Below are 23,053 nucleotides of genomic sequence, written 5' to 3'. Positions count from 1 at the left end.
CTTGTGGTGGCAGGATGCTCTTCTGCTGCACAGCCTGGCCCTGCCACCACCTGCATGCAACCCAGGGTCCTCTGGGGCAGGCCATGCAGAGCCCCACAGCTGCATGGGGAAGGGCACTGCTGACAGGTGCTGTGGAGGTTAATGCAGCCCCAGGGAACTGCTGCAGCCTGCCAGGAGCCAGGCAGGCAGTGCCTGATGGCAGCTGCCCCACTAGCTCAACCCTTAATCCAGTCCTGATGCCAACAGTAACAGCTCTGCTGCTGGTAACTCACAGAGGCCCTTGCTGCCCGAGGAAGAGGTGTGGGCATAACACAGACCATGCTGTGAGCAGGATTTGAACCTGCACAGGGAAACCCTATTGGATTTCTAATCCAACACCTTAACCACTTGGCCATCACAGCTCTGGTTGAAGTGGATCCACCTCTTCCTCGGGCAGCAAGGGCCTCTGTGAGTTACCAGCAGCAGAGCTGTTACTGTTGGCATCAGGACTGGATTAAGGGTTGAGCTAGTGGGGCAGCTGCCATCAGGCACTGCCTGCCTGGCTCCTGGCAGGCTGCAGCAGTTCCCTGGGGCTGCATTAACCTCCACAGCACCTGTCAGCAGTGCCCTTCCCCATGCACTGGCCTGGGGGCCTGAATTCTTGCTGCCCCTGGGTGCACCCAAATGCCCTTCTGGGGGGGCAGGTTCCCCGGCTCACACCCCTCCTGTCACACAAAGCTTGCAAATGGGGTTGATTTTCCTGCATCTCCTCTTGCTTGCTGCTGCGCTAAAAGAAATCTTGAAATCAGCCCCGTCTCCTGGCACTGGAGAGATGGCCCTGTGCTGGGATATGAGAGAGTATCCCAGTGATGCTCCTCGCAGCCCAGGAGAAGAAGGGGGCTCTGGGTGGAAGGAACCCATGTAAAACAGGTCCCAGTGGGCATGAACTGGGCACCAGCTTGGCCCAGTTGAGTGAGGGGAGGTTGGTCCCATGGTGTCAAGGGTAGCGCTCAGGACTCTGCTGCTGCTGGCAGAGAAGAAGCTGGGAGGCAAGGTGCTGGCAGCAAGAGAGTCCGGCTTCTCTTTGTCGTGGGTCTGCCGGCCGCCAGCCACCTTGACCAACCCTCAAACCAGCTGGACTAGCCAGCCCACATCACAGTGAGTCGCTAGTGGCCCTGTCAGAGAAGAGCCATTGGCAGCTTCAGAGACGTCCCTGATGCTGCCTGAGGTGCCTCTCTTGAAAGGGCACTGGTGAACTGTACTTTCGTAGGCCAGCTAGCTCAGCTGGTTAGAGCGTGGTGCTAATAACACCAAGGTGATGGGTTCAAGCCCCATGCTGGCCACAGGGGTGTTTGGTTTGCTGACTTCCCTTCCTTTAGTTGCCTGCTATGGACAGGGAAACAGACACAAGCAAAAGGCTGAGAGCTTTGCAGGAAGCAGGGCAGAGATCTGGTAGGGGGCGGCTCCATCCTGTACAGCCCCAGTGTCTAAAAGGGCCTTGGCCTGGCTTCCTGTCCCCAAAAGCAGGGGACCTGATGCCCAAATTCCTGCTGCTGCAGTGGCTACCTCAAGGCACCAGCTGGGGGGCAGGCTCTGGAGCCCAAGCCACATGGGGAGACTCAATATGACCGGGAGGCCTGGAGCGTGTGAGCCCTGCACAGAGGCTGCTGCTGGGGGCCTGCTTCAGTGGCCCAGAAGCTCAAGTTCCTCTGAACCAGCTTCTCCCCCTGGAGCCACCCCCCAGCGCTGCTGAGACCCCTGACATGAGGCAGTGGGACCATCAGAGGAAGGTGCCTTAACCCTTCCTCCCAGCCTCCTCCCCCTCCCAGGGTCTTTCCCCATCCCCTGCCCAGTTCTACATTCCCCACATAAAAACCAGAGAGTTTGTTCTTTCAACAGGGAAAAGTCCTGTTTGTGTTACCTGAGTCCAGGCAGTGCCCAGCCAAGGGGGAGGGTTTAGGGTTAGGCCCATGCTACGTCTCAGCTGCTTTAACATGTGGCAAGAAGATTGACAAGGGATATGTTTTGGGAAAGTTGCAGCTGGTTTCCCTGACTGGGAATTGAACCCACACCATAGGAGTGAGAGTGCTGGATCCTAACCACTAGACCATCAGGGACACATAAAACAAGTCTCTTTGCTCACCTACACTAGCCTTTCGCAGGCCATTTTCTGTCCACTTCAGGATGAGGGGGGGGTCCATTCTCCCTTGCCCAGAGGGGACAAGAACAGCCAAACAGAACATCAAAGCAGCCAGACTGGGCCATGCCAGTTGTCCAACTAGCCCAGGATCCTGTCTCACAACAGCAGCCAATTTCATTGTCCGGAGGGAATCCTCAGGACAGACAGTTATTAAGTGCTCCCTCCATTCCCAGCTTCAGGTATACACCAGCTAGGGACACCTGCCCTGTCCATTCTGGTTAAATGCCATTGAGTGACCTTTCCTGCATTAAATTATCCAGTTCTTTTTTGGACCTTCTTGTAGATTTCCTCTGGCAAGGAGTTCCTCTGGGTGCAAAAATGCTTCCTTTTTAACTCGGTTACTTACCAGTTTCATTCTGTCACCCTGGTTCTTAAGTAGGTGAAAAAATAATTTCTTATTTGCTTTCTGCACCCTTGTCATCATCACATAAACCCCTGTCCCGTCGCCCCTTGCTTGTCCCTTTCCCAAGCTGAGAAGAAGTTCCATGAGCTCCTGGGAGCTGCTTTTCCAAGAAGAGGCATTTCCAGCAGAGAAGATGGCCAAGCCCAATCCCCCTACACAAAGCCCCAGGAAATACCAATGGAGATTGGGTAAGCGCCCTCTCCGGCAGCGCTACGGAATGGACCCGGCTGGCCATCGGGCTGACTAACGCCATGAACAGACGAGTCCCCGTGAGACTTCTCAGCCCAAGTGCAGAGACTGAGGAATTTCCCACTCCCAGCCCAGTGGCAGAGGGGCAGCGCCCTGAGGAGGCAGGCCCCGAGGCAGAGAAGACCTCTGAAGTGAACGGAGACAAGGGAGACGTGAGATAGAAGAAGGGGAACAAGTCACCTCTTCTCAAGCGAGGCGTGGTGGGAAACTGCCGGTTCCAGTGCAAGCCGAGCTCCAAGGGCTGGTTCCTGCCCCGGTGGCTCCTTGCAGGGCCTGGCTTGACACGCCCCAAGAAGTGCCATGTGTGGCCAGGAGAGAGGCTGCAGGAGAACGGAAGGTGTTGGAGCAAGCTGGGGCTGCTGGGTCTTGGGGGATCTGGGCATCAGGGGGGAACCTTACCTGGTTTTGTGTCCCCTTGCAGCAAAGGCCACAGGTGTCCCAGAGGCTGGAGGTGCTGCCATTGGCCTTGGCCTATGTGGTTGCAATGCCCTGGTCCCTGCCAAGGCACCACTGAGGAGCCTCAACCCCAGCGGCGCCTCCTCCCATCTCAGCCTAACGTGCCTAGGGCTATGTCTATGCTCGCGGCTTTTTGCGTGAGTAATATGCAAATGAGGCTAAGCATGGAATATCGCTGAGCATCATTTGCATACCTAATGAGCCACCATTTGTTTCAGAAGAGGCTCTTGTGCCAGAAGGAGCATCTACACGGCCCCTTCTGGCACAATAAAAACCCTCTTGTGCAAGGCCGTTCTTCCTGAAAAGTAATAGATGTAACGGCATTGCACAAAAGCGTTTTTCTTGCGCAAGAAGGGGCAGTGTAGACAGCTCCTTCTTGCGCAAGAGCCTCTTCCGCAATTTCTGCTGAGATGTGTTTTAGTAGTTAAATTCCTGGATTGCCCTTGCTCATTAAAACTGCTGTCATGTGGTTGGAAATGGGGAAAATATTGAATTTTATTAACATCAGCACAACTGACTTACATAGGGCCTGTGTGTTGTGTAGTCTTGCCTTAATCTTTGTATTCATGCCCATCAGTGTGAAAGAAGATATTTGCATATATATTTGCATATACAGACAACTGTGGATAATTCCCTGTAATATTATCACTCTCCTATAACTTTGTATTAACATCTCCTTTCAGATATATCTCTAAGGCTGTGTCTACACTCACGGCTTCTTGCGCAAGATGGGGTTCTTGTGGAACAAGTCATGCGCAAGAAAACGTCCACACTTCCACATGCACGCTGTGCTTTTGTGCAAGAGCTCTCATGGCAGTGTGGACGCTCTCTTGTGCAAGACAGGGGTGAGGATGTGGAAGGTAGAGAAGTCTGGGCACAGGATTCGGGATGGGGGGAGTCTTGGGGCTGGGACTGTGTTTGTGTGTTGAGGGGATCCCTCTGCTCTGGGCTCCCCGACGCCCTTTAACACACAAGGGCTTTTTCTGCAGCGCACTTGGTGCCGTGAGAACAAAGCTTGGAGAGGGGGTTCATTTCCTCCATCGCCCCTTGCTGCTGCGCTAAAAGAAATCCTGAAACAGGCCTCTTTACCTGTCACTGGAGCGATGGCCCTGTGATGGGGGTATACTGCAACATGGAGCCTGGCTAGCTCAGTTGGGAGAACATAAGACTTTTTATCTCAAGGTCATGGGTTCAAGCCCCATGCTAGGTGATGTCCTTCTTTAACTCACATTCTAAGTCTACAAGCAATTCACTTGCAGCTTTCACCAGGGTTCTAGAAAGAAAAAGTCTAGTCCTGGGATCCAGCTTTAGTAGAACCAGAGAGAGAGGAACAAGCTGCATTTTCTATCTTCTGAGGAGGAGGGAAGAGGATTTTCTTCTCTTCAGTTCTCACCACATCAGCCCAGGGAGGAGAAAAAATAACCCTCCGCCCGCTGATTGTCCCCCATCAGCTTCTGTAGCTTCACCTCCTTCCACAGCAGCTCCAGCTTTGAGCTACAAATCTCTGTGTGTAGCCATATGGAATACTGAGTTTTCAGGCTGGCCTCTGCACTTCTGGCTTCCCTCCTTCTGCTTCATTCTTCTGGCTTCGACTACACGGCACATTTATTTTGGAATAAGCTGGTCTTGAATAGTTATTACAAAATATCTTATTTCGAACTAGCACGTCTACACTGCAGGGAAACCTCAGAATAGTCCGAGGCAGGCTCCCCAGTGTAGACGAGCTACCTCGATTTAGAGCCCCAGGAAGAATAACTTAGAATGGTCCCGGGGAGGGGATAGTTCAAACTAGCAGCAGTGGCGCAGCTACACGGGCCTTTTTTTAAAATAACTAATTGGAACAGGCGTTATTCTTTGTAGAATGAGGTTTGCGGAAGTCGAAATAAGCCATCTGTTACTTCAGAATTATTTCAAAATAACGGAATTGCTGTGTAGACTCTTGCAGTGTTATTGTGGAATAACGGCCATTGTTCCAAAAGAACTTTTGTGTGTAGAGAACCTGCGCAGCCCAAGAAATTAGATTGGCAGCTTGTACCCACAATCTTTCTGTCAATTGCAGCGGAGAGCTCTGAAGACATGGACCCAAGGCAACCACCTTGATTGCCTTCTGCTAAGGCCAGGCCAGAGGGAAAACAATCACTCCTTCGAGCTGGAGTTGAACCAGCAACCTAAGGATCACTTGCCAAGCACACACTACAGTCCTCCGCTCTGCCAGCTGAGCTATCGAAGGGAGCCTGACTAAGGGTGGCTAGTCCAGGTTGTCCCTTCTATAAGTCTCGGGGCATGTGCTCCCCCAAGTATATGGCATTGCTGATGAGGGGCAGAAGCGCACAGGTGCTGTCACAGGTGTTGTACCAATAAAAGCAAGCAGGATCTTATGAGGGGGATAAGGCAAAAAGCCACATTTATTGTAAAGATAATAATAAAGAATAAAGAAAAGATAGAAGCAAACAACGTTGTTTAACTACTTATTCCTATCACTACTTAACCCTTATAAATATATATATATATATATATATAAACATTCATTCAATCATTCATCCAGGTTCTGTGTAGTTGTTATAGTTACCAGCCTGGAAGTTGCTTGTGACAGAATACTGGCCAGGTATTCTGTATACAAGTGAGGGTAGTGGGGAGCAAAGTCCTGATCAGATGCGCATCTGAAGCTCCTGGTGGGCTGGCAGCAGAACGTTGGACTCTGACTCCATAGTCTTTTAGTCCAGTTCTTATAGGAATTTCTTCCTATGTCAGTCTATGGGAATTGCTGCATCACGTTCAGGGTGGCTGTCAGGTGCTCATCAGTGATCTCATAGGGTGGGCCTCCAGTACTTGGTTTTCTCCACTTGACACCTTTTGGTTGCCCTGGCACCTGACGCCTTCTTCAGCCCTTTGTTGCTGCATTCTCAGGCTGGCACCTCTCAAAACCATTCATTCATCGTCCAAGCAATCTCTCTCTCTTACATACATTCCCTAATTAATGTTTCCCATACAGTATTTTGTATAATAATAACTTTACATATACAAGAGTTGCAGTTACAAAAAGTCACAGGTTTCTGGGTGGCATTTCTTAAAACATTCTCTCTCTGAGTGCTGAGTTAGTTACTGTTATAGTTACAATGTTTCACTTTGCGATTAGGGTTAAGTGCTTCACAATGCTTTGAAGAGAATGGGCGTCAATTGTGTAACAATAAGTTTGAGCATGCCCTGGGACACAGAGAGGGGACCTGTTTCTGGCTACATAGTATTATATTTTTAACAGTTTTAAGTTACATGACCTAATATTACATTCCTAACAAATTATATTCTAGAGGGGCAATAATTATAAATCTAAACATTTAACAATCTTAACAAATAATAATAATAATAATAATAATAATAAATCTAAACACTTTAAGTTGTGGGGAACAAATTATGGGGAGTCACTTCCACTTGGGGGAATCATTTTTAATACATTTATATGTTATCCCTACACAGGTACTTCACATGCAGACGGACCCCTTGAGTGAAACCTGAGCTAGATCCATCCATGTCACAGCAAAAAGAAGAAAGTTGGGTTCTTCTCATGTGTCTTCTTTGTTCCAGAGTCTCTAGGGGTGCGGTCGGGGCAGGTCCACAAAAAAAAACCCACTTGAATGAACCTCGGTCTACAAACACACAGAAACACCCCTGAGGGTTTCCTTGCCTCTACTTAAATGTTGACAAAAAATTTGTTGCTAACTCCTTGGCCAAATCTGATTGCTGTGGGGTTAAGAAATCTTCTCTTGTTAATTCTGTGTCCTCAGGAAGGGAGCAAATTGAAGAAGGCCAGGCCCCCTCCTTGGGGCTCTAACCCAAACCCTAGGACCAAGGGATTTATAAGCCAGCTGATTAATGTTTGTTGTACTTTTCCCTCCCCACATCTGGGCCAAACCGCAAAGGCCACTCTACAGCCCCAGCGGCTGGGGGAGATGAGCATGTCAGAGCCTCTGCCCGCTGAGCTGTAACTTTCTGTGCCCAGGGAGCCAGACACCGCCAGGGCGGGAGGGAAATGGGGAATGGCTGCACTTTGGGAGTCAAAGATGTTGTCTGGGACCATAGAATAGAACAGTTTCACCAGACTTCCTGAGGAGGGCACCATGGCTCAGCTGGCTAAAGCACCTGTCTAGTAAACAGGAGATCCTGGGTTCAACTCCCAGTGGTGCCTTTTGACACCCTTTAATCACATTTTCCTATGTGTTTCTGGGACACAGAAGAGGCCTCCCCTGGCCACCCATGGAACTGCTGGTTCAGGAAAAGGCTGATTGGGGAGGAGTTTTAGAAAGAAGGAAACCAAAAGTGAGAAGCACCTGCTGCCCACAGACCCTCACTCTCCATGGCCGCAGGAGCTGCAGAGGTTTCACCCTCAGGCTCTCTAGGTGCTGACCCCCCTCAGGGAATCACAAGGGCATGTGGTGCTGGCTCTCCTGTCCCAGCAATTGCAGTCAGAGCCCTGCCTTGTCAGTGCCAGTCACAACAGCCTCTGCACCCTCTCCAGGCTTGTGGTTTCCTTCTTCCCAATGTTCCTCCCCAATCAGCCTTTTCCTGAACCAGCAGCTCCATGGGTGGCCAGGGGAGGCCTCTTCTGTGTCCCAGGAGGACCTAGGAAAATGTGAGCAAAGGCTACACCAAGGTACCACCGGGAGTTGAACCAAAGAACTCCTGTTTACTAGACAAACGCTTTAGCCAGCTAAGCCATGGTGCCCCCATCAGGAAGTCTGGTGAAACCGTTCTACTCTATGGTCCCAGACAACACCTTTGCCTCCCAAAGTGCAGCCATTCCCCATTTCCCTCCCGCCCTGGTGATGTCTGGCTCCCTGGGCACAGAAAGTTACAGCTCAGTGGGCAGAGGCTCTGACATGCACATCTCCCCCAGCCGCTGGGACTGTAGAGTTGGCCTTGAGATTTAGTGTTGCTGGGGGGAGGGAAAAGTGAAGCAAACATTGATCCTCTCTATTATAAACCCCTGGGTCTCAGGGTTTGGGTTGGAGTCCCTGGGACTGAAAACCACCCCTGAGATCTTATCTGCCCTGAGCAAGGGCAGCAACTGTGAGTGGGGTATGGAGAAAGTTTGGGCACGTGAGTGGGACACTTATATGGCTGGACTAACATTGCTGGCAAAGGACACTGCTCAATCCTCTTGAGCAGGGACTTACTTGTGGGTTGGTTCTGAACCCTGTTTGTGCCTAGGCCTGAGATAACCTGCCCCACAGAATTCACACAGCAAACGGGGCTCTCAGAGCACAGGGGAGTTTGGGGGCTTGTTGCCGGGCCGTGGACTGAAGCATCAAACCAGCCCCCTCCTGTGGGGCCTGTGAGTGTTGCAGAATCTGGGCCTCCTGCACCTGGACAAGAGCAAACAAAATGTCTCAGGGCCCCACAGAGACGCACCTAGACTGCCTGGGCCTGGGTCATGAAACAGGAAGTGGCTGAGGCTGCGGCCAGCCAGGGAGCTCCCTGGCCCCTGCGATTGCAGGCATTAGGGTTGCCAGATGATTCAACAGAAATACTGGACTCACTTGACAATACCTCACAATTGACATTACAGCTTATTTAGAAAATACCCGACATTTCTATTTCCTCATTTACACTTTCTCAGTTTGTTTCCCGAACAGAAAGCTCAAATACTGGACAGCTCGGTTCAGAACTGGACCCCTGGCAACTCTAGCCAGCATGGAAGCAGAGCGTAAGGCTGTGAGAGGAGGCCTCCTGTTGCCTCCTCCGGCCTGAGGCAACAGGACTTCCTCCTGTCTGAGGAGGGAGCAACAGAGACCGGGCTGAAGGTTTTCTGCTGGGGCTGGAGGCTTAAGCCCGAGCTCTCGGCCTCAGTGGGACTTGCTGCTTCTCCCTACTCCTGCCTTGCTGCCTCCTTTGGCCAGCAGCGCTCAGGGGGCAGCTGGGAGAGCCGGCCGCCATGGGCCAAGGAGGCCAAGGCACAAGCCCCTCAGAGGCAACAGGACTGAGGCCTCTAGCTTTCCCAGGCTCACGCCAAGGGACTTTCTGTGGTGCTGAGAGGAGAGGGATGCCAGGCCCAGGCCAGTGTGAGAAGGGGCAGTGCCTGCCAGGGCAGAAAGGGTTGCTGCAGAACGTGAGACGTGGCATTTCTGCCTGGTTTCACTCAGGGGACCTTCCCTTGCTGCTACGGACTCTTCTCCTGTTACTTGAGAGACTGAAATGGAGCCATTCTTGTGGTAAAAGAGGCCAGTGTGCTTAGGCCTCCCCACACAGATCAGAGCGCCCCACTGGGGACAGGACAGAGCCTTGAATCAAGCATTTGAGAACACGCTGATCCTCTATCCTGTGACAGGGTATTGGGGGCGAGACACTGCACACGGAGTGGCTAGCTCAGTTGGTAGAGTATGTGACTCTTAATTTCAGAGTCATAGGTTCAAGCCCCATGCTAGACAATGCCCTCCCTTTAGTTACACTCTCTGCATACAAAGCAATTCAGTCTTAGCTTTCTCCAGCTCTCAGGTAGGAAAAGTCTCTGATTTCTCTAGTAGGAGGGAGGACACTAACTGACATCTCCAGCCTCATAGGAGAACAGAAGCAAATTTCCCCCAAGGAGGGGGCAGGGGGAAAAAAAATACTTCAGTATCTGATTATTCCCCTTCAGCACTGTGTAGCTTCCTGTCCTTCAGCATCAGCTCTGTGATGGGACAATAAGAGCATGTCTACACTGGAGTGTTATTTGGAAATAAAGTGCCTGTCTACACAGCAAGCTGTTGTTTCAAATTAAGTACAAATTGGCAGACTTCCTACTCTGACTCCAGTAACCCCCATTTCATGAAGAGTAGGGAAAGGTCTCTTCCTGCCAAAAGCCAAGTTAAGCTACTTCAGCTACACAAATAAGTAGCTGAAGTTGTGTATCTCAGTTTGACTTTTGCCCTGCTGTGTAAACATGCCCTAAATGAGCTACTAGTTAAGAAGCTGGCAAAGGATCCCTTCCCATGGTATTATAGTGCCAGGGAAGGATACACACCTGGGCAGAAAGCAAAGCAGCTGGGGCTGTGTGAGAGACAGGAGTGGGCCTGAGGGAGCAGAGAAGGAATTGAATGGAGAAAGAGGGGGGCTCTTTCCGCCTGGGTTTGACACAGACCTTTTGCATGGCAGACAATTGGGATAACACCACAGAGCAGAAACAACAGGACAGAGGAAATTTTTAAACGAAAGCTTCAAACCCCCCACTTGCAGAAACAGTTTACATCCATCGACATTTACAAAATGCTTCCCCACAAACATCTCTCCAGCTTGTGTCTCTCTGGGAAAGATTTCTGCCAAGTCTGGTCCCAGCCCAGTGGTCAGAGCTCCCTGAGAAACAGGACACCCTCAGTCCCAGCCATGTCCCCGCCCAGGTGAGGAAGGGGAAATTAGCCACTGGCTGCTGTCCCCTGGGTCAACAGACGAGTGGGTTGACTGTTCTCAGGGACACCACAGCAATATCCCTGCTTCCCCCTCGGAGGGGGTTTCCTCAGGGCCAGAACAAGCCATTCCAGTGCCCTGGGCAGACAGCTTAATTGCACCCTAGGTTGGGGAAGGGCGCATGCATGGCCCAGCCCCCACCTGGAACGTGGGAGAAGGCGCACGGAGCTGGCAGCAAGGCACATGCCTCCTGCTGCCCGGCCACCGCCACTGGTGCTCAGCCTGGTGCCGCCGGGAGCAGGCCAAGCAGGGTCCCGCAGCCGCGGGGGGAAGGGTGCTTCTGGCCAGCGCTGCAGGGGTTAACGCGGCCCCTTCCTTGGGTGGTCACTGCAGGGTGGCTGGTGGGAGCTGCTGCAGCTTGTGATACAGACACGTGGTGCCTGATGGCAGTTATCAGCTGTAAGGGGCACACAGCACCCCTTATATCAGGCGCCCCGGGCAGCTGCCCGGCTAGCCCATGCCTTAATGCGGCCCTGGGTTTCCTGCATAGAATGACCGAAGCCCCACAGATCAGGGGAGGGGTTCCCAGCTGGGGATCTCTGGCAGCAGCCACGGGGTGGTGGGAGCCAGTTACTGCAGGACAAAGGACACCAGGGCTATGTCTACATTTGCGGCTTCTTAGCAAGTACAGCCGTTCTTGGCAAGAATCCATAGAGCGCCCACACTGCCCGCCAGCTCTTGCTCAAGGAAAGTTACAGTATGGTGTGGTAAGAGAGGGCTTCTTGCGCAAGAGCTACGCTCTTTTTTAACAGGTGTAAGACCTCTTGCACAGGAGCTCTTACGCAAGAGGGCAGTGTGGATGCTCGGCAGGGATTTCTTCCGGAAGAAAGCCCTATGGCTAAAATGGCCATCAAAGCTTTCTTGCGCAAGAAGGCATGAGTGTAGACATAGCTCATGAGTGGGACAAACTAACCATCTGCTTTATTGGCAAAGGAGAAACAAAGACAAACCCCACCCCGCTCTGCCTGGCACTTTGCACCCCCAGCCAGGGCCAGATTAAGGCAGGGGTGCCAACCTATGGAAGCACCTGATTGAAGTGGTAAGGGACGCCACATCAGGTGCCCCCATAGGTTGCCGCCATGGGACGGAAGCATGCATGCAGCATGCGCCCGCTGCCCAGGGTGCAAGAATGGCTCGGGCCGGCCCTGCCCCCAGCCCAACTCTTCCAAGCACCCCTAGAGAGCAGCACTCACACATGGGGGGCTGGAAAGTGGAGAGACTACCACTCAAAAGGAATCGCTCTGGGTAGGTCTGCACTGAGATAGCAGCCCAGTGGCCAGGCTGTAGCTGGTCCAGCTCAGCTGTACCTGGCCTGGAGGGCTTTGGTTGGGAGAATAGAAACCTGCAGACAGGGGCATCTCCGGAGGGCAGGTGGGGTATGTCACAGTGTCAGGGCAAGTGTCATGCCCCCCCATCTTCCTTTGCTCCAGCCCCACTGCTGAGAGATACTGACCATTGTCAGTGCTTAAACTGCACACAGAACTTGTGGCAAAGGCTAGCATATGGTTAAAATACAACGAACATTCTGGTAAATTATCAGAGGGGTGGCCATGTTAGTCTGAATCTGCAAAAGCGGCGACGAGTCCTGTGGTACCTAATAGACTAACTGAAGTGCATCTGACCAAGTGGGTCTTTGCCCACGAAAGCTTATGCTCCGACACTTCAGTTAGCCTATAAGGTGCCAAAGGACTCCTCGCCGCTTTTATTTTGGTAAGTTCTCATTTGTGTTGTGCTGTCTGCACATCTAACTCACCAGAGATCAAAGTGCATGACCCGAAGGACTTCACAGAGAGAGAGAACCCACAACACAGGGTAGGTTATTCAACACGTTCACATTTATAAGAGTGAAACATAAGGAATTCTTTTAAGCCTCAGAATCTAGGAAATAAATAAACTTACTCCTTTTCTTCTGCAGTGGCTAAACCTGCTTTATTTCTTGCCTCGTTACATGTCTGTGTTATAGAACTTTTTAACTATGTCATTGTACTAAAACAAAAACACAAGTTCACCTGAACAAATGATCTGGAGTAGTCCAGAAGAGCCCAGCAGGAACTATACCCAGAGACGGAACCAGTGCTCTGAGATGGGACCAATAACGCTCTGCCAGGAGGTTCATTGGGATTTCCCTGTCCACACCAGGTCTTTCTCCTGCAGCCCTCAGACGCCGGACTTAGGAACACAGAAACCACACTGGGATTCCTGAGTATGGGGAGCCCAGGCCACTGGTCAGTGACCTTTGGGGTGCATCTACACAGCAGCCTTATTTCGGAATTACAGTGCATGTCTACACCGCAAGCCGTTATTTGGAAATAACATCCACCTGGAGGACTTGGTCTTTTGGCTGGGCTGCATCTGAAGGAAGGAGCCAAAGACCCCAGGGTGGGGGAGAGCCCTGGTTTGGAGGGGCAGCTGGAAAAGAGGTTTTAGAGGGAGTTTGTAAAAGTTTGTACTGAAGTTTCAGTGGAGCATTAACAAAGCATTTTTTGTTACCTTTGAGTTTGTAATCTGCTTTGCTCTGCCTGTTCTCACTTATCACCACTTAACTCCTACAGCTTGTACTTAATAAAACCACTTTTACTTACTATCAAGCCTAGTGTAAACAATTACTACCTATGGGAGCAATCGGTGTGCACATCCCCCTTTCATTGCTAAATGGGGCTTACCCCATTCTTTGGGGTTTGATCCCATTTGGGGAGTGCTATCCTAGGAAGCTGGGCCCTAAACTGCTCTCTCCTCAGACCTGAAGAGGATCAGCATCAGTACCGTTGCTCAGAGGCGGGGGTGGGGGCGGGAATCTCAGCTCGGGGCCTTGGCCAAGGAGCTGCCCCAGCAGGACCAGGTGGTGAGAAGCCCCAGAGAGCAGAAAGGTGAGTGGCAGTGGCCAGGTCAGTAACCCAGGAGGCCCTCCCCAAGGGGGTCTTCTGGGACCACAGCCACCTAGCCAAGCAGCTTAGAGGAGAGAAACGTATATCCCGAGTTCCCTTCGTGGGTCCTCCAAAGGCTAAGAAGATTTGAGCTCTGACTGAAGCTTTCCCCTCAGTCAGAATAACTGAATGGTTTTCTCCCCTCTGTGGACTGTCTAATCTTTAACAAAGTCTGACCTGTGTTTGAAGCCTTTTCTGCAATCAGAGCTTTTATAAGGCGACTCTCTTGTATGTATTCTGATGGCTAGTAACGCAGGAGCACTGACTGAAGCTTTTCCCGCAGGCAGAGCAATTGAAAAGTTTCTTTCCTGTGTGGGTTCTCTTATGGTATAAAAGGCTTGAGCTGTGACTGAAGCTTTTCCCGCAGTCAGCAATTGTAAGGTTTCTCTCCTGTGTGGATCCTGCTATGGATAACAAGGTCTGAGTTTCTTCTGAAGCTTTTCCCACAGTCAGAGCAGTAGAAGGGTTTCTCTCCTGTGTGGGTCATCCTATGTCTAACAAGGTGTGAAATCTGACTGAAGCTTTTCCCACAGTCAGAGCAATTGAAAGGTTTCTCTCCTGTGTGGCTCCTGCTATGGGTAACAAGGTTTGAGCTTCTACGGAAGCTTTGTCCACAGTCAGAGCAGTAGAAGGGTTTCTCTCCTGTGTGGATCCTCCAATGGTTAATAAGTTCTCCATTACTACTGAAGCTTTTCCCGCAGTCAGAGCAATTGAAAGGCTTCTCTCCTGTGTGAGCCATCCTATGGATAACCAAGTGTGAGTTTGTACTGAAGTTTTTCCCACAGTCCGAGCAGTTATGGGGTGTGTCTCTTGTATGTATTTTCTGATGGTTTGTAAAGTGTGAGTGCTCAGTGAAGCTTTTCCCAGAGTCAGAGCACTTGAAGGGCTTCTCTCCCGTATGGACCCTTTGATGTTCAGCAAGAGTTTCACAGTCACTACACGTGCAGGGTGACTGTTGATGGGGGATTTCCTGTTGGACGGTTTCTGTGTTTCTTTTCTCCCCTGTGCTCCTGGAGTTACCCTGTCCCTCTCCTAGATGGTTTCCCTGCTGCTTTTCTGGGCTATGCTGACTCTCACAGCTCTCTCCGTGCTCACGTATCTGGAAAACATGTCCTTCAGATCGTCTCAATAATAGTCCACATGGAGACACTTGCTCCAGTCCTTCCTGCTGAAGACTCTTTTCATGGTTCTCAGTCAGTGTCCTGTCACCTGTTGGAATAGAGGAATGATCCACACAGGAGTTATTCTCCACGATGAACTGCAAGGAAACTCTAAAAGAGGAATAGAAAAGGGGACACATGCTCAAATAACGGTCAAATTATCATGAGCTGAGTTCATTGTCCTCCTTCACAACCCTTCCACAGAGAAGAGAACCCAGCCTTTCCTTGCCCACCACACTCTTACTGGAGTTGAAGACAAGCTGAACAGTCAGTCAGATTTCATGAAAACACACAAGTTACATCTGCTATAAGGAAACAGAAATTGGTTTCTGAGTCAGTTTAACTGATTGCTCACCTGTCTGGGTGTTGCTGATGATCTCCCCTTCCTCACAGCTCGGAGGATCTGGGACCCACAGCTCCTCCTCTCGCTCCACCCAGGAGATCACATCAGTTTCGGAGACTGGAAATGCTGTTTGAAGAGCAAAAAACCAAGTGCTGATCTTGTTCATTAAGGTCTTTGCCATTCCTGCTTTCAGAGCCAGGATCCGAGTCACCGACCCAGAGAGGCTCCTTTCCCCACCTTGCAGAGACTGGGCTCTGGCTGGTACAAGATCCCAGGACACACTCACCTGCAGTAAAGATGCATCACTCCCCCACCTTGGGAATGGCCCAGCTCATTCCCCAGGACAGCTAAGCGCTCTGCTGCACTCTCTAGGGTACAACTCAGACCCCCTCACAGCCCGGTCCATCCACCCGGAATCCCACAGTTGGACAGGAACACACTGCTCAGAAGGGGAGCTCTAGTGAGGGCATGAAGGTGTGACACCAAGTTCCCCAGGCAGGACTCAGACAGCAGCTGCCACATGGCAGGTCACTAGAACTTGGAGATGAAGGACCCAGCAGATGTCTAGCTCCCCAAGTCTCTGTCCACAAAACCCCTGGCTGGTGGGCTGGGCTTGCCCTGATCTTTGGCTCAGATGTTCTACTTGGGCCAGGAGGAGGCAGAGGAAGTTTCCTAAGCATCTAAGTGAATCCTTGGCTGCTTGCTTCACGCCCTGCTTATGTGCCACTCCTGATCCCAACTGCCTGTGTCTGGGTGGGCCCTGCCAGCTGCCCACAACAGTTGCCATTCCCATGGCTGCCCAGGGTGGCGCTGGGCTTCTGTTGGGGCAAGCCAGGGCGGAGCTGGGCCGTGCTGCTTCTCTGGTGCTTGTGGCTGTTGCTCAGCAACCCCTCTGCAACCTCCATTCTACTCTGCCAGCAGCAGCCTTTGTGTGGTTTCCCAGTCTGACTCTTGTGGCCAGCCTGGCCTTTGATTTGGTGCCCCTCCAGGGCTGCACAGAATCTATCACCTTTACACCTTGGCTACGTCTACACTGGCCCCTTTTCCGGAAGGGGCATGTAAATTTCACCAGTCGTCGTAGTAGGAATAAGACCCTCCGGAAAAAGGCGCTTTTTCCGGAGGATCGGGGCCAGTGTAGACGCTCTTTTCCGGCTTTTTTAAAAGCCGGAAAAAAGCGGCGGACATTTTTATGTAAATGCCGCGGGGGATATTTAAATCCCCCGCGGATTTCCCTACAACGACTGGTGAAATTTACATGCCCCTTCCGGAAAAGGGGCCAGTGTAGACGTAGCCCTTGTGTGTGTGTTTCCCTCGGCTTTGGCCCCACCCCTTCTTGGAACTTCATTTTCTGTTCAGAAGATCCACCTGTGACATGACCATGGAGATCACTGTGCTACTGCTGTTAAATAAGATAATCATAGTCATCACATCAGAACATTCCCATTGATGTGGCACCCAGCACACTTCGCAAAAGGTTTATTGCAGCTGTGTATGTCCATTCTTTTTTAACTAGAACAGGCTGGGCTTTGGCAGAATGGTGGAACACTGGGGACCAACTAACCAGGAAAGAACATTCCTGAGCAGGAAGAGGCCAATCAACACACATCTCCACAGTAACTGGAAAAACAGTCCTAAGAGATGGCTCAGAAAGACACTGACCCTTGTGCACAAGAGCGGGATGAGGGGATAATGGATACGGATGTTTTGTTCAAAATAAACAGGCAGGAGGCTAAGGGGTAGAACACATGGAACATGCATCTTGTTTGTGTCAATGTGTGAGAAGTCACAAGAGGGGCATGTTGATGCTGGCTGAGGGGCAGCATTCTCACTGCTGACTTATTGGTACCGTTATTGGGTTGGGACAAGTCTCACTATACCTGTGCCTAAGGAGCTGGGACACTAGCATCCTGCTCCTTTTCACAATAAACTTGGCCGAGTGCCTTAGCCTCCAAATGGAGCCTGGATCCTTCTTAGCGGCAACCCTGAACTGTGCTGCATGGATAAGCCGCAGGCTCTGTCAGTGCTGCTGGCATCAGAGCTCCAGAAAGAGCCACCCTGAACAGCAATAACAACGCTCTGCGGCGCTAGCAGCAATTCTAATGGCACTGCAGTCACTGTGGGAAGCAAAATTATCAATCACAGCAGCACCTGGGAACTCTGGTATAAATCAGGACCCCACTGTGCTAAGCATTATCCCTCTTTAATGTAGGTATCTTTCCCAGCCCTGAGAAACAGGGACACTCTATAAGAGTTATTAAAGAGAGAGGTGACTGCACACAGAGGCTGCGTCTAGACTGGCATGATTTTCCACAAATGCTTTTAACGGAAAAGTTTTTCCGTTAAAAGCATTTGCGGAAAAGAGCATCTAGTTTGGCACGGATGCTTTTGTGCAAAAGCATCAGTGCCAACCTAGACGCGGTTTGGCGCAAGAAAGCTCCGGTGGCCATTTTCGCCATTGGGGCTTTTTTGCGCAAAACAGTTTTTACCTATCTACACTGGCCCTCTTGCGCAAAAGCATTTGTGCAAGAGGGCTTTTTCCCGAGGTAGCGTCAGTGTATTTGTGCAAGAAAGCTGACAATCATACATTAAATCGTCAGTGTTCTTGCGCAAATTCAAGGAGCCAGTGTAGACAGCTGGCAAGTTTTTGCGTAAAAGCGGCCACTTTTGTGCAAAATCTTGCCAGTCTAGACACAGCCAGAGAGTCTAAGGGATTTGATCAAGGTCACACAGGAAGACTGTGATGGGCAGAGAAGTGAACACAGGTCTCCTGAGCATGAAGCCAGACATTCACACAGGAAGAAAAAGTCCCTACCCAAAGATATTTCACTCTAAAAAGACAACACAGATGATGTGATTTAGCTCCACTGCACACAGAGGCAAGTGAGCCCCAGAGAGAGTGAAGCTGAACTTTTGAAAGGAAACCCAACCTGTGCCTGAAATGCAAGGAGAGCTCTGCTCACGTTTCTCTACTACAGAGCTACCTCGGACAAAATACTCACAGAGCGTGAACTGCCTCATCCACCCTCCCTCAGCCCCAGCATCCAGCCCCTCTCACTGGCAAAAACAGCATGTCATAGAGATTAGCTACAGGCAGCTGATCAACTGTTTGTCGGCTCAGCGCGGCAGCCATGTAAATTTAAATGAAGTGGCGATTATTTAAATCGCCGCTTCATTTTACTATGTCTTGTAGCCTAATCTACATGCCTCTGGCGACAGAGGCATGTAGTCTAGACGTACCCCTAGAGACAGACATGGGTGTTCTGCAGCCTCGCAGGGCGAGAAGGAGAATTAAAGACATTTCAGAAGGGGCTTTAATCCTTTCCACACCCCCATTCTCCCCAGACTCTGTCCCTAGTGACGTGACACACGTTAAGACTCTGCCACTGTGGACAAAAGTTTTAGCCTACATATTCCATTAACAGCACACGGGACTTAGATCCCAAATCCATATTCATTTCTCTCTGCACCTGGCTTGAGTTACAAGATTACTGCATCTGCAACAATGGAATTTAGTTCTCAGCACCCAGTGTTTCTGATAAGGCACATATTCACCTGCCTGAACATAGACATAGGTTAAATGCAGGCTGTTGTATTTAAAACCCTTAGTCTTCATTCACAGATTTGCAGCACAAACATTGCTCTCATCTCACAGAGACGTTATAATCCCTTTCCAAAATAGAGAATCAGTGACGTTAAGCATCTGAATGGTGGTGTTATTATTAAATACGTGTGCTTATTATTAAACACTTGCGCTGAGTGTTTGCAGGATGAGATCTTAAGATTCATGAGATCAGAAGATATCCTCAGTCATGCAGTCTGACCCCCTCTGTGGCACAAGCCATTACACTTAGTCCAGTTACCCAGGCACAAAGCTGTTTCTCCACAGTGTATTTTCTAGAAAGTCCCCCAGTGATTTGAAGACATCAAGAGATGGGAGAATCCACCAGCTCTTTGTTCATTTGTTTCAGCAGCTAATCCGCTTCCCTATCAAACATTTGTGTCTCTCCTCTAGTCTGAAATAGTCTGGCTTCAGCTTTCAATTATTGGCTCTCACTGAGCCATATCCATTCGAAGAAGTGGGCCAAATAGAAAGTGGCTGAGAGCTGCACTTTTCCATGACATAAATGCAGGAAATGGAGGATCCGGGATGGGCACTGGGAGGAGGAGGATGCTTGGGGTAACGGTTTGGGATACACGACAGATAGAGGGGTCTAGGAGGGAGTTTGGGTGAAGGAGTCTTTCAGCCTATTTATTGTTTGAAACCAACCCCATATTGAAACTGACTGAGCAGTGAAATCTGAGCCTGAAGGTGCGGTATGTTTTGTGCTTTAACTTCAACCCTTTAGTATCACAAACCTATAGACCAGTGTTTCTCCAAATGTCCACAGGTCCCCATGCAGCACCCCTGGGGCTCCTCACTGATCACTGGGTGATTTAGGGCTCTGTGCACCGTGCTCGCTGGGTTTGGTTGGTAACTTCAATGAAAATCCCATGAAGACGTTTTCACAGGAATTCTCACGTCACTTAAAGAATTTCCACCAGAAAACTCACCCTGTCTGAAAGCTCCAAGGGACTTTCCTCTTGCTCTCTCCAGTGCAGAGGGCAGCGTGTCTAGTGGGGGAAGGGATAAGAGAGGTGAGATTCCAGGCTCTCCTATTTATAACAATGTCCCACTCTGAACTCTGTGTTTCAATTGTATCAGAGACAGATACACACACACTCAGGTATTTAGTATGAAAGAGTCTGAAACTTTTATTTCCTCTCTCTCACTCGGGCACCTCCCAGCAATGGAGCCAATATCCCTGCAGCCTCACACCTGTCCTAGGAGAGAGAAGCTGTAAATAAGATTTACTCTTCCCTCCTCACCCCCGCCCACTTGGCTTCTCACTCACTTACTGCCTCTTATCATATCCTGGAGCGGTGGTGGTGGGACACGTGGCCATCATAGTAACTTTAGCCATTTTGATCTCTGAATGGGAGGTTCAGAGTTTGCAAACCCCTGGCTCTCTCTGCATGCAGTTGGGTCTGTTCGCTCAGTGTCTCTAAGGAGAGCAGTGTGATGGGGCCGTCATTCTCCATGTGGGAATTGAGGCAGGGGAATTTTGGCTTCAGAGCCCAGATTCAATAGTCTCTGGGTATGTCTACACTACCCCGCTAGTTCGAACTAGCGGGGTAATGTAGGCATACCACACTTGCAAATGAAGCCCGGGATTTGAATTTCCCGGGCTTCATTTGCATAAGCGGGGAGCCGCCATTTTTAAATCCCCGCTGCTTCGAACCCCGTGCAGCGCGGCTACACGGGGCTCGAACTAGGTAGTTCGGACTAGGTTCCTATTCCGAACTACCGTTACTCCTCGTGAAATGAGGTGTACCGGTAGTTCGGAATAGGCACCCTAGTCCGAACTACCTAGTTCGAGCCCCGTGTAGCCGCGCTGCACGGGGTTCGAAGCAGCGGGGATTTAAAAATGGCGGCTCCCCGCTTATGCAAATGAAGCCCGGGAAATTCAAATCCCGGGCTTCATTTGCAAGTGCGGTATGCATACATTACCCCGCTAGTTCGAACTAGGAGGGTAGTGTAGACATACCCTCAGATACTTGAACCGCTTTCTCCTCCACCATCCCTTCTACGTACCTTTGAATTCCCTCAGTCTCTGACAGAGCAATCGTTTTCTGGGAGAAATCTCTGACTTGTTCTTCTAGTTCAAGGGAAATCTCTTCCGGCAGCTGGAATTGCCCAGTCTCACACCTGGACAGAAACAATTCACTGTGATTGTATGTCATTTACTGCTGGTAAGTTCTGGCTAGTAAGTCTCAGCTCTAACAAGCCTGGAGTTAGAATCCTCCAATTCTCCCAGCCTGAGAGCAGGGGCAACACATCCCATGGCCATGCAACCTTCCCCTCAAAGATCCCATTTTTGTTCTTCACTTCTGCCCTGGGAAGTCTGGCTGGGGGAGTAAAGGGGAATAGATTCTCCATGGCCAACTCACTCCTTGGCCTCTAGATGCTGAGGGACATGCGGTTCCCATGGGAAGGGCTGAAGGAATCTATCCATTAGGGATTAGACTGAGACACCAGCTCCCCTCTCCCCAGCTCCTTCCGCACAGGTCTCCAAATAGCCCTCGAGTGGGACACACTCTTGATCCCTGCTATCCTGGGCTGAATATGTTCAGTGCCCAGCAGTGACAGGCCCATGTTCCACCCCACAGTCCTGTGGCAACCAATCCCCAAGGAGGTGACATCTCAAAGAAACACTTGGTCAGACTGTGCCCTGAATGGGGAATTCCAGAGTCTAAAGTGTGAGCATGAGCCTCAGAATTAAATGCATCAGAGATATTCATGTTTAACATCTGGCTGTAGAGCTCTGGGGAGATGTGGTGCTAACATCCGCTCCAAGCCTTTTCCCTGCTCTGTGCAGTGTGAGGGGAGAGCCACGTACCTACTCAGGGTGCCTCTGACGTCCTAGAAAAAAAAAAGACAAAAAAGAATCTCAGCCCCATTGGACACACACAGGGGACCTCTGAGAAGGGATTTTGCAAACCTAGGCAGAGAGGCCCTGCCCTGGCCCCAGGAACATGGATCCCCTGAGCGAATGGGGCTTTGCCATCTCTAATAGATCTGTGCCTGTAACTCTACAAAGCACAAGAGTCATTCACATGGCAGCAATGCACAAAGTGTTACACTGAGATCTGACAACTGGGACCGAGCACTTCTGATTCAGGAGCCTCTCTTCGCTGTGTGAGGAGCTGGCATGTTTGTCCCTCAGTCTCACCTGCAGGAATTCACTTCCTGGCTTCTGACATGTCCCCTCCAGTTCCCCAATCCTCTCGCTGATACGGGAAATCTGCACAGAGAGGTTCCTGACAGTGTCAATCTGGAACCTCCCAATCTCCTCATCTAATTTCTCCAGCTGGGCTAGGAGTTGCTGCGTTTGTTCCTCCAGAAACTGCTGCAGCTGCTGAAACTCAGCCACAATCATCTGCCTCTTGGCTTGGGTCCATTTCTGTGTGAAAACAGGGAAAGGGCTGGTCAGGGGCATGGATGGAGCCCACGGCCCTTTCACAGGGAGCTGAGTGCGCAGTAGGGCGAATTTCTTGGAAAACTCTAAAGTTTGCCTCTTTGTGATTACTAGGCAGATGCATCTCTCCCAGCATCTCCTTTGCCCTATGTCCCTCTGAAAGGGATGTTCCCATGTCTGTCATGGGCAGCATCTTTTGTTATTCATGGGCTCTGGGAATTCATATCCAGAGCACCAGGAGGCAGGACTCAGCACCAGCCTGACAGAGATACCCAGGGAGGGAAAAGAAGCAAACATATAAATGCACCAAGTGAGCAGACAGTCCTACAGGGGCACATGCAGCTTCAGAGCCTCCTGGTGCTCCCCGCACACCCCGTCCCATCTTGCTCTCTCTGCTGCTTGGAAACTCAGCGGCTTGGCTAGTTCCACCACGTTTGCCAGCTGCCGGTTGGGCCGGAGGGGTCCCTGCTGCTCAGTGTCTCTGCCCTGAGGGCTGAGGGGGGCCTGGCAGGAATTGTGCCCACACTGCAGAGCGACAGGGGCTGTGAAATCCTCCAGACAGACGGGACGCGGCGCTTCCTCCCGGACACCTTCCACGGGGCGCTCTGCAGCCATGGCTGCCGCTGGGCTGGGGACCGGGGCCGGGTCACTGTCCTGAGCTCAGCAGGTCGGGGGGAGGGGGGGGGGAGGGCAGGGTTGAGGCGCCAGCACTGAGGACAAAAAAACATCAAAATTAAAAACCAAAAAAGCCCCAAAAGCTTCGCTCCCCCCTGCAGGGTCCATTGGGCCTCCCCCGCGAACTGCCCCGGCCAGAACCGCCCCCCCATCGCTGCGCCCCTCAGGCCAGGGCCCCTCCCCGCCCTGTGTTCAAATCCCCCTCCCAGCC

General features: G+C 51.0%; 1 protein-coding gene and 4 non-coding genes across 11 annotated transcripts in view; 2 read left to right on the top strand and 3 right to left on the bottom strand.

Moving 5' to 3' along the window:
- The window catches only part of LOC142826092 (general transcription factor II-I repeat domain-containing protein 2A-like), a 293,839-nt gene that overhangs the window by 270,385 nt on the left and 401 nt on the right, over positions 1-23,053 (bottom strand). Inside the window, exons 2-8 of one of the 7 annotated variants that reach the window (XM_075918524.1) lie at positions 22,475-22,877; positions 21,922-22,152; positions 21,589-21,611; positions 20,784-20,897; positions 19,703-19,762; positions 15,164-15,277; positions 8,181-14,919 (exon numbers count right to left, since the gene is read on the bottom strand). In XM_075918524.1, the coding sequence (XP_075774639.1) occupies positions 15,256-15,277; positions 19,703-19,762; positions 20,784-20,897; positions 21,589-21,611; positions 21,922-22,152; positions 22,475-22,549 (525 nt within the window). In that variant the 5' untranslated portion in view covers positions 22,550-22,877 and the 3' untranslated portion in view covers positions 8,181-14,919; positions 15,164-15,255. Of the gene's footprint in view, positions 1-8,180; positions 14,920-15,163; positions 15,278-19,702; positions 19,763-20,783; positions 20,898-21,588; positions 21,612-21,921; positions 22,153-22,474; positions 23,015-23,053 lie in introns of those variants that run through there. The other 6 variants (XM_075918522.1, XM_075918523.1, XM_075918518.1 and 3 more) reach the window with 6 other exon arrangements.
- Positions 320-401, bottom strand: TRNAS-AGA (transfer RNA serine (anticodon AGA)). Its single transcript has one exon. It is a non-coding gene; the product is annotated as a tRNA-Ser (tRNA).
- On the top strand, positions 1,249-1,322 carry TRNAI-AAU (transfer RNA isoleucine (anticodon AAU)). The gene has a single exon. It is a non-coding gene; the product is annotated as a tRNA-Ile (tRNA).
- Positions 5,428-5,517, bottom strand: TRNAY-GUA (transfer RNA tyrosine (anticodon GUA)). The gene is given in 2 exon segments: positions 5,428-5,463; positions 5,481-5,517. It is a non-coding gene; the product is annotated as a tRNA-Tyr (tRNA).
- On the top strand, positions 7,397-7,470 carry TRNAT-AGU (transfer RNA threonine (anticodon AGU)). Its single transcript has one exon. It is a non-coding gene; the product is annotated as a tRNA-Thr (tRNA).

Source organism: Pelodiscus sinensis, unplaced genomic scaffold, assembly GCF_049634645.1.
Source record: "Pelodiscus sinensis isolate JC-2024 unplaced genomic scaffold, ASM4963464v1 ctg46, whole genome shotgun sequence".
Lineage (NCBI taxonomy): Eukaryota > Metazoa > Chordata > Testudines > Trionychidae > Pelodiscus > Pelodiscus sinensis.
The sequence above is the reverse complement of the archived record's forward strand: the minus strand, read 5'-3'. Positions and strand labels throughout refer to the sequence as shown.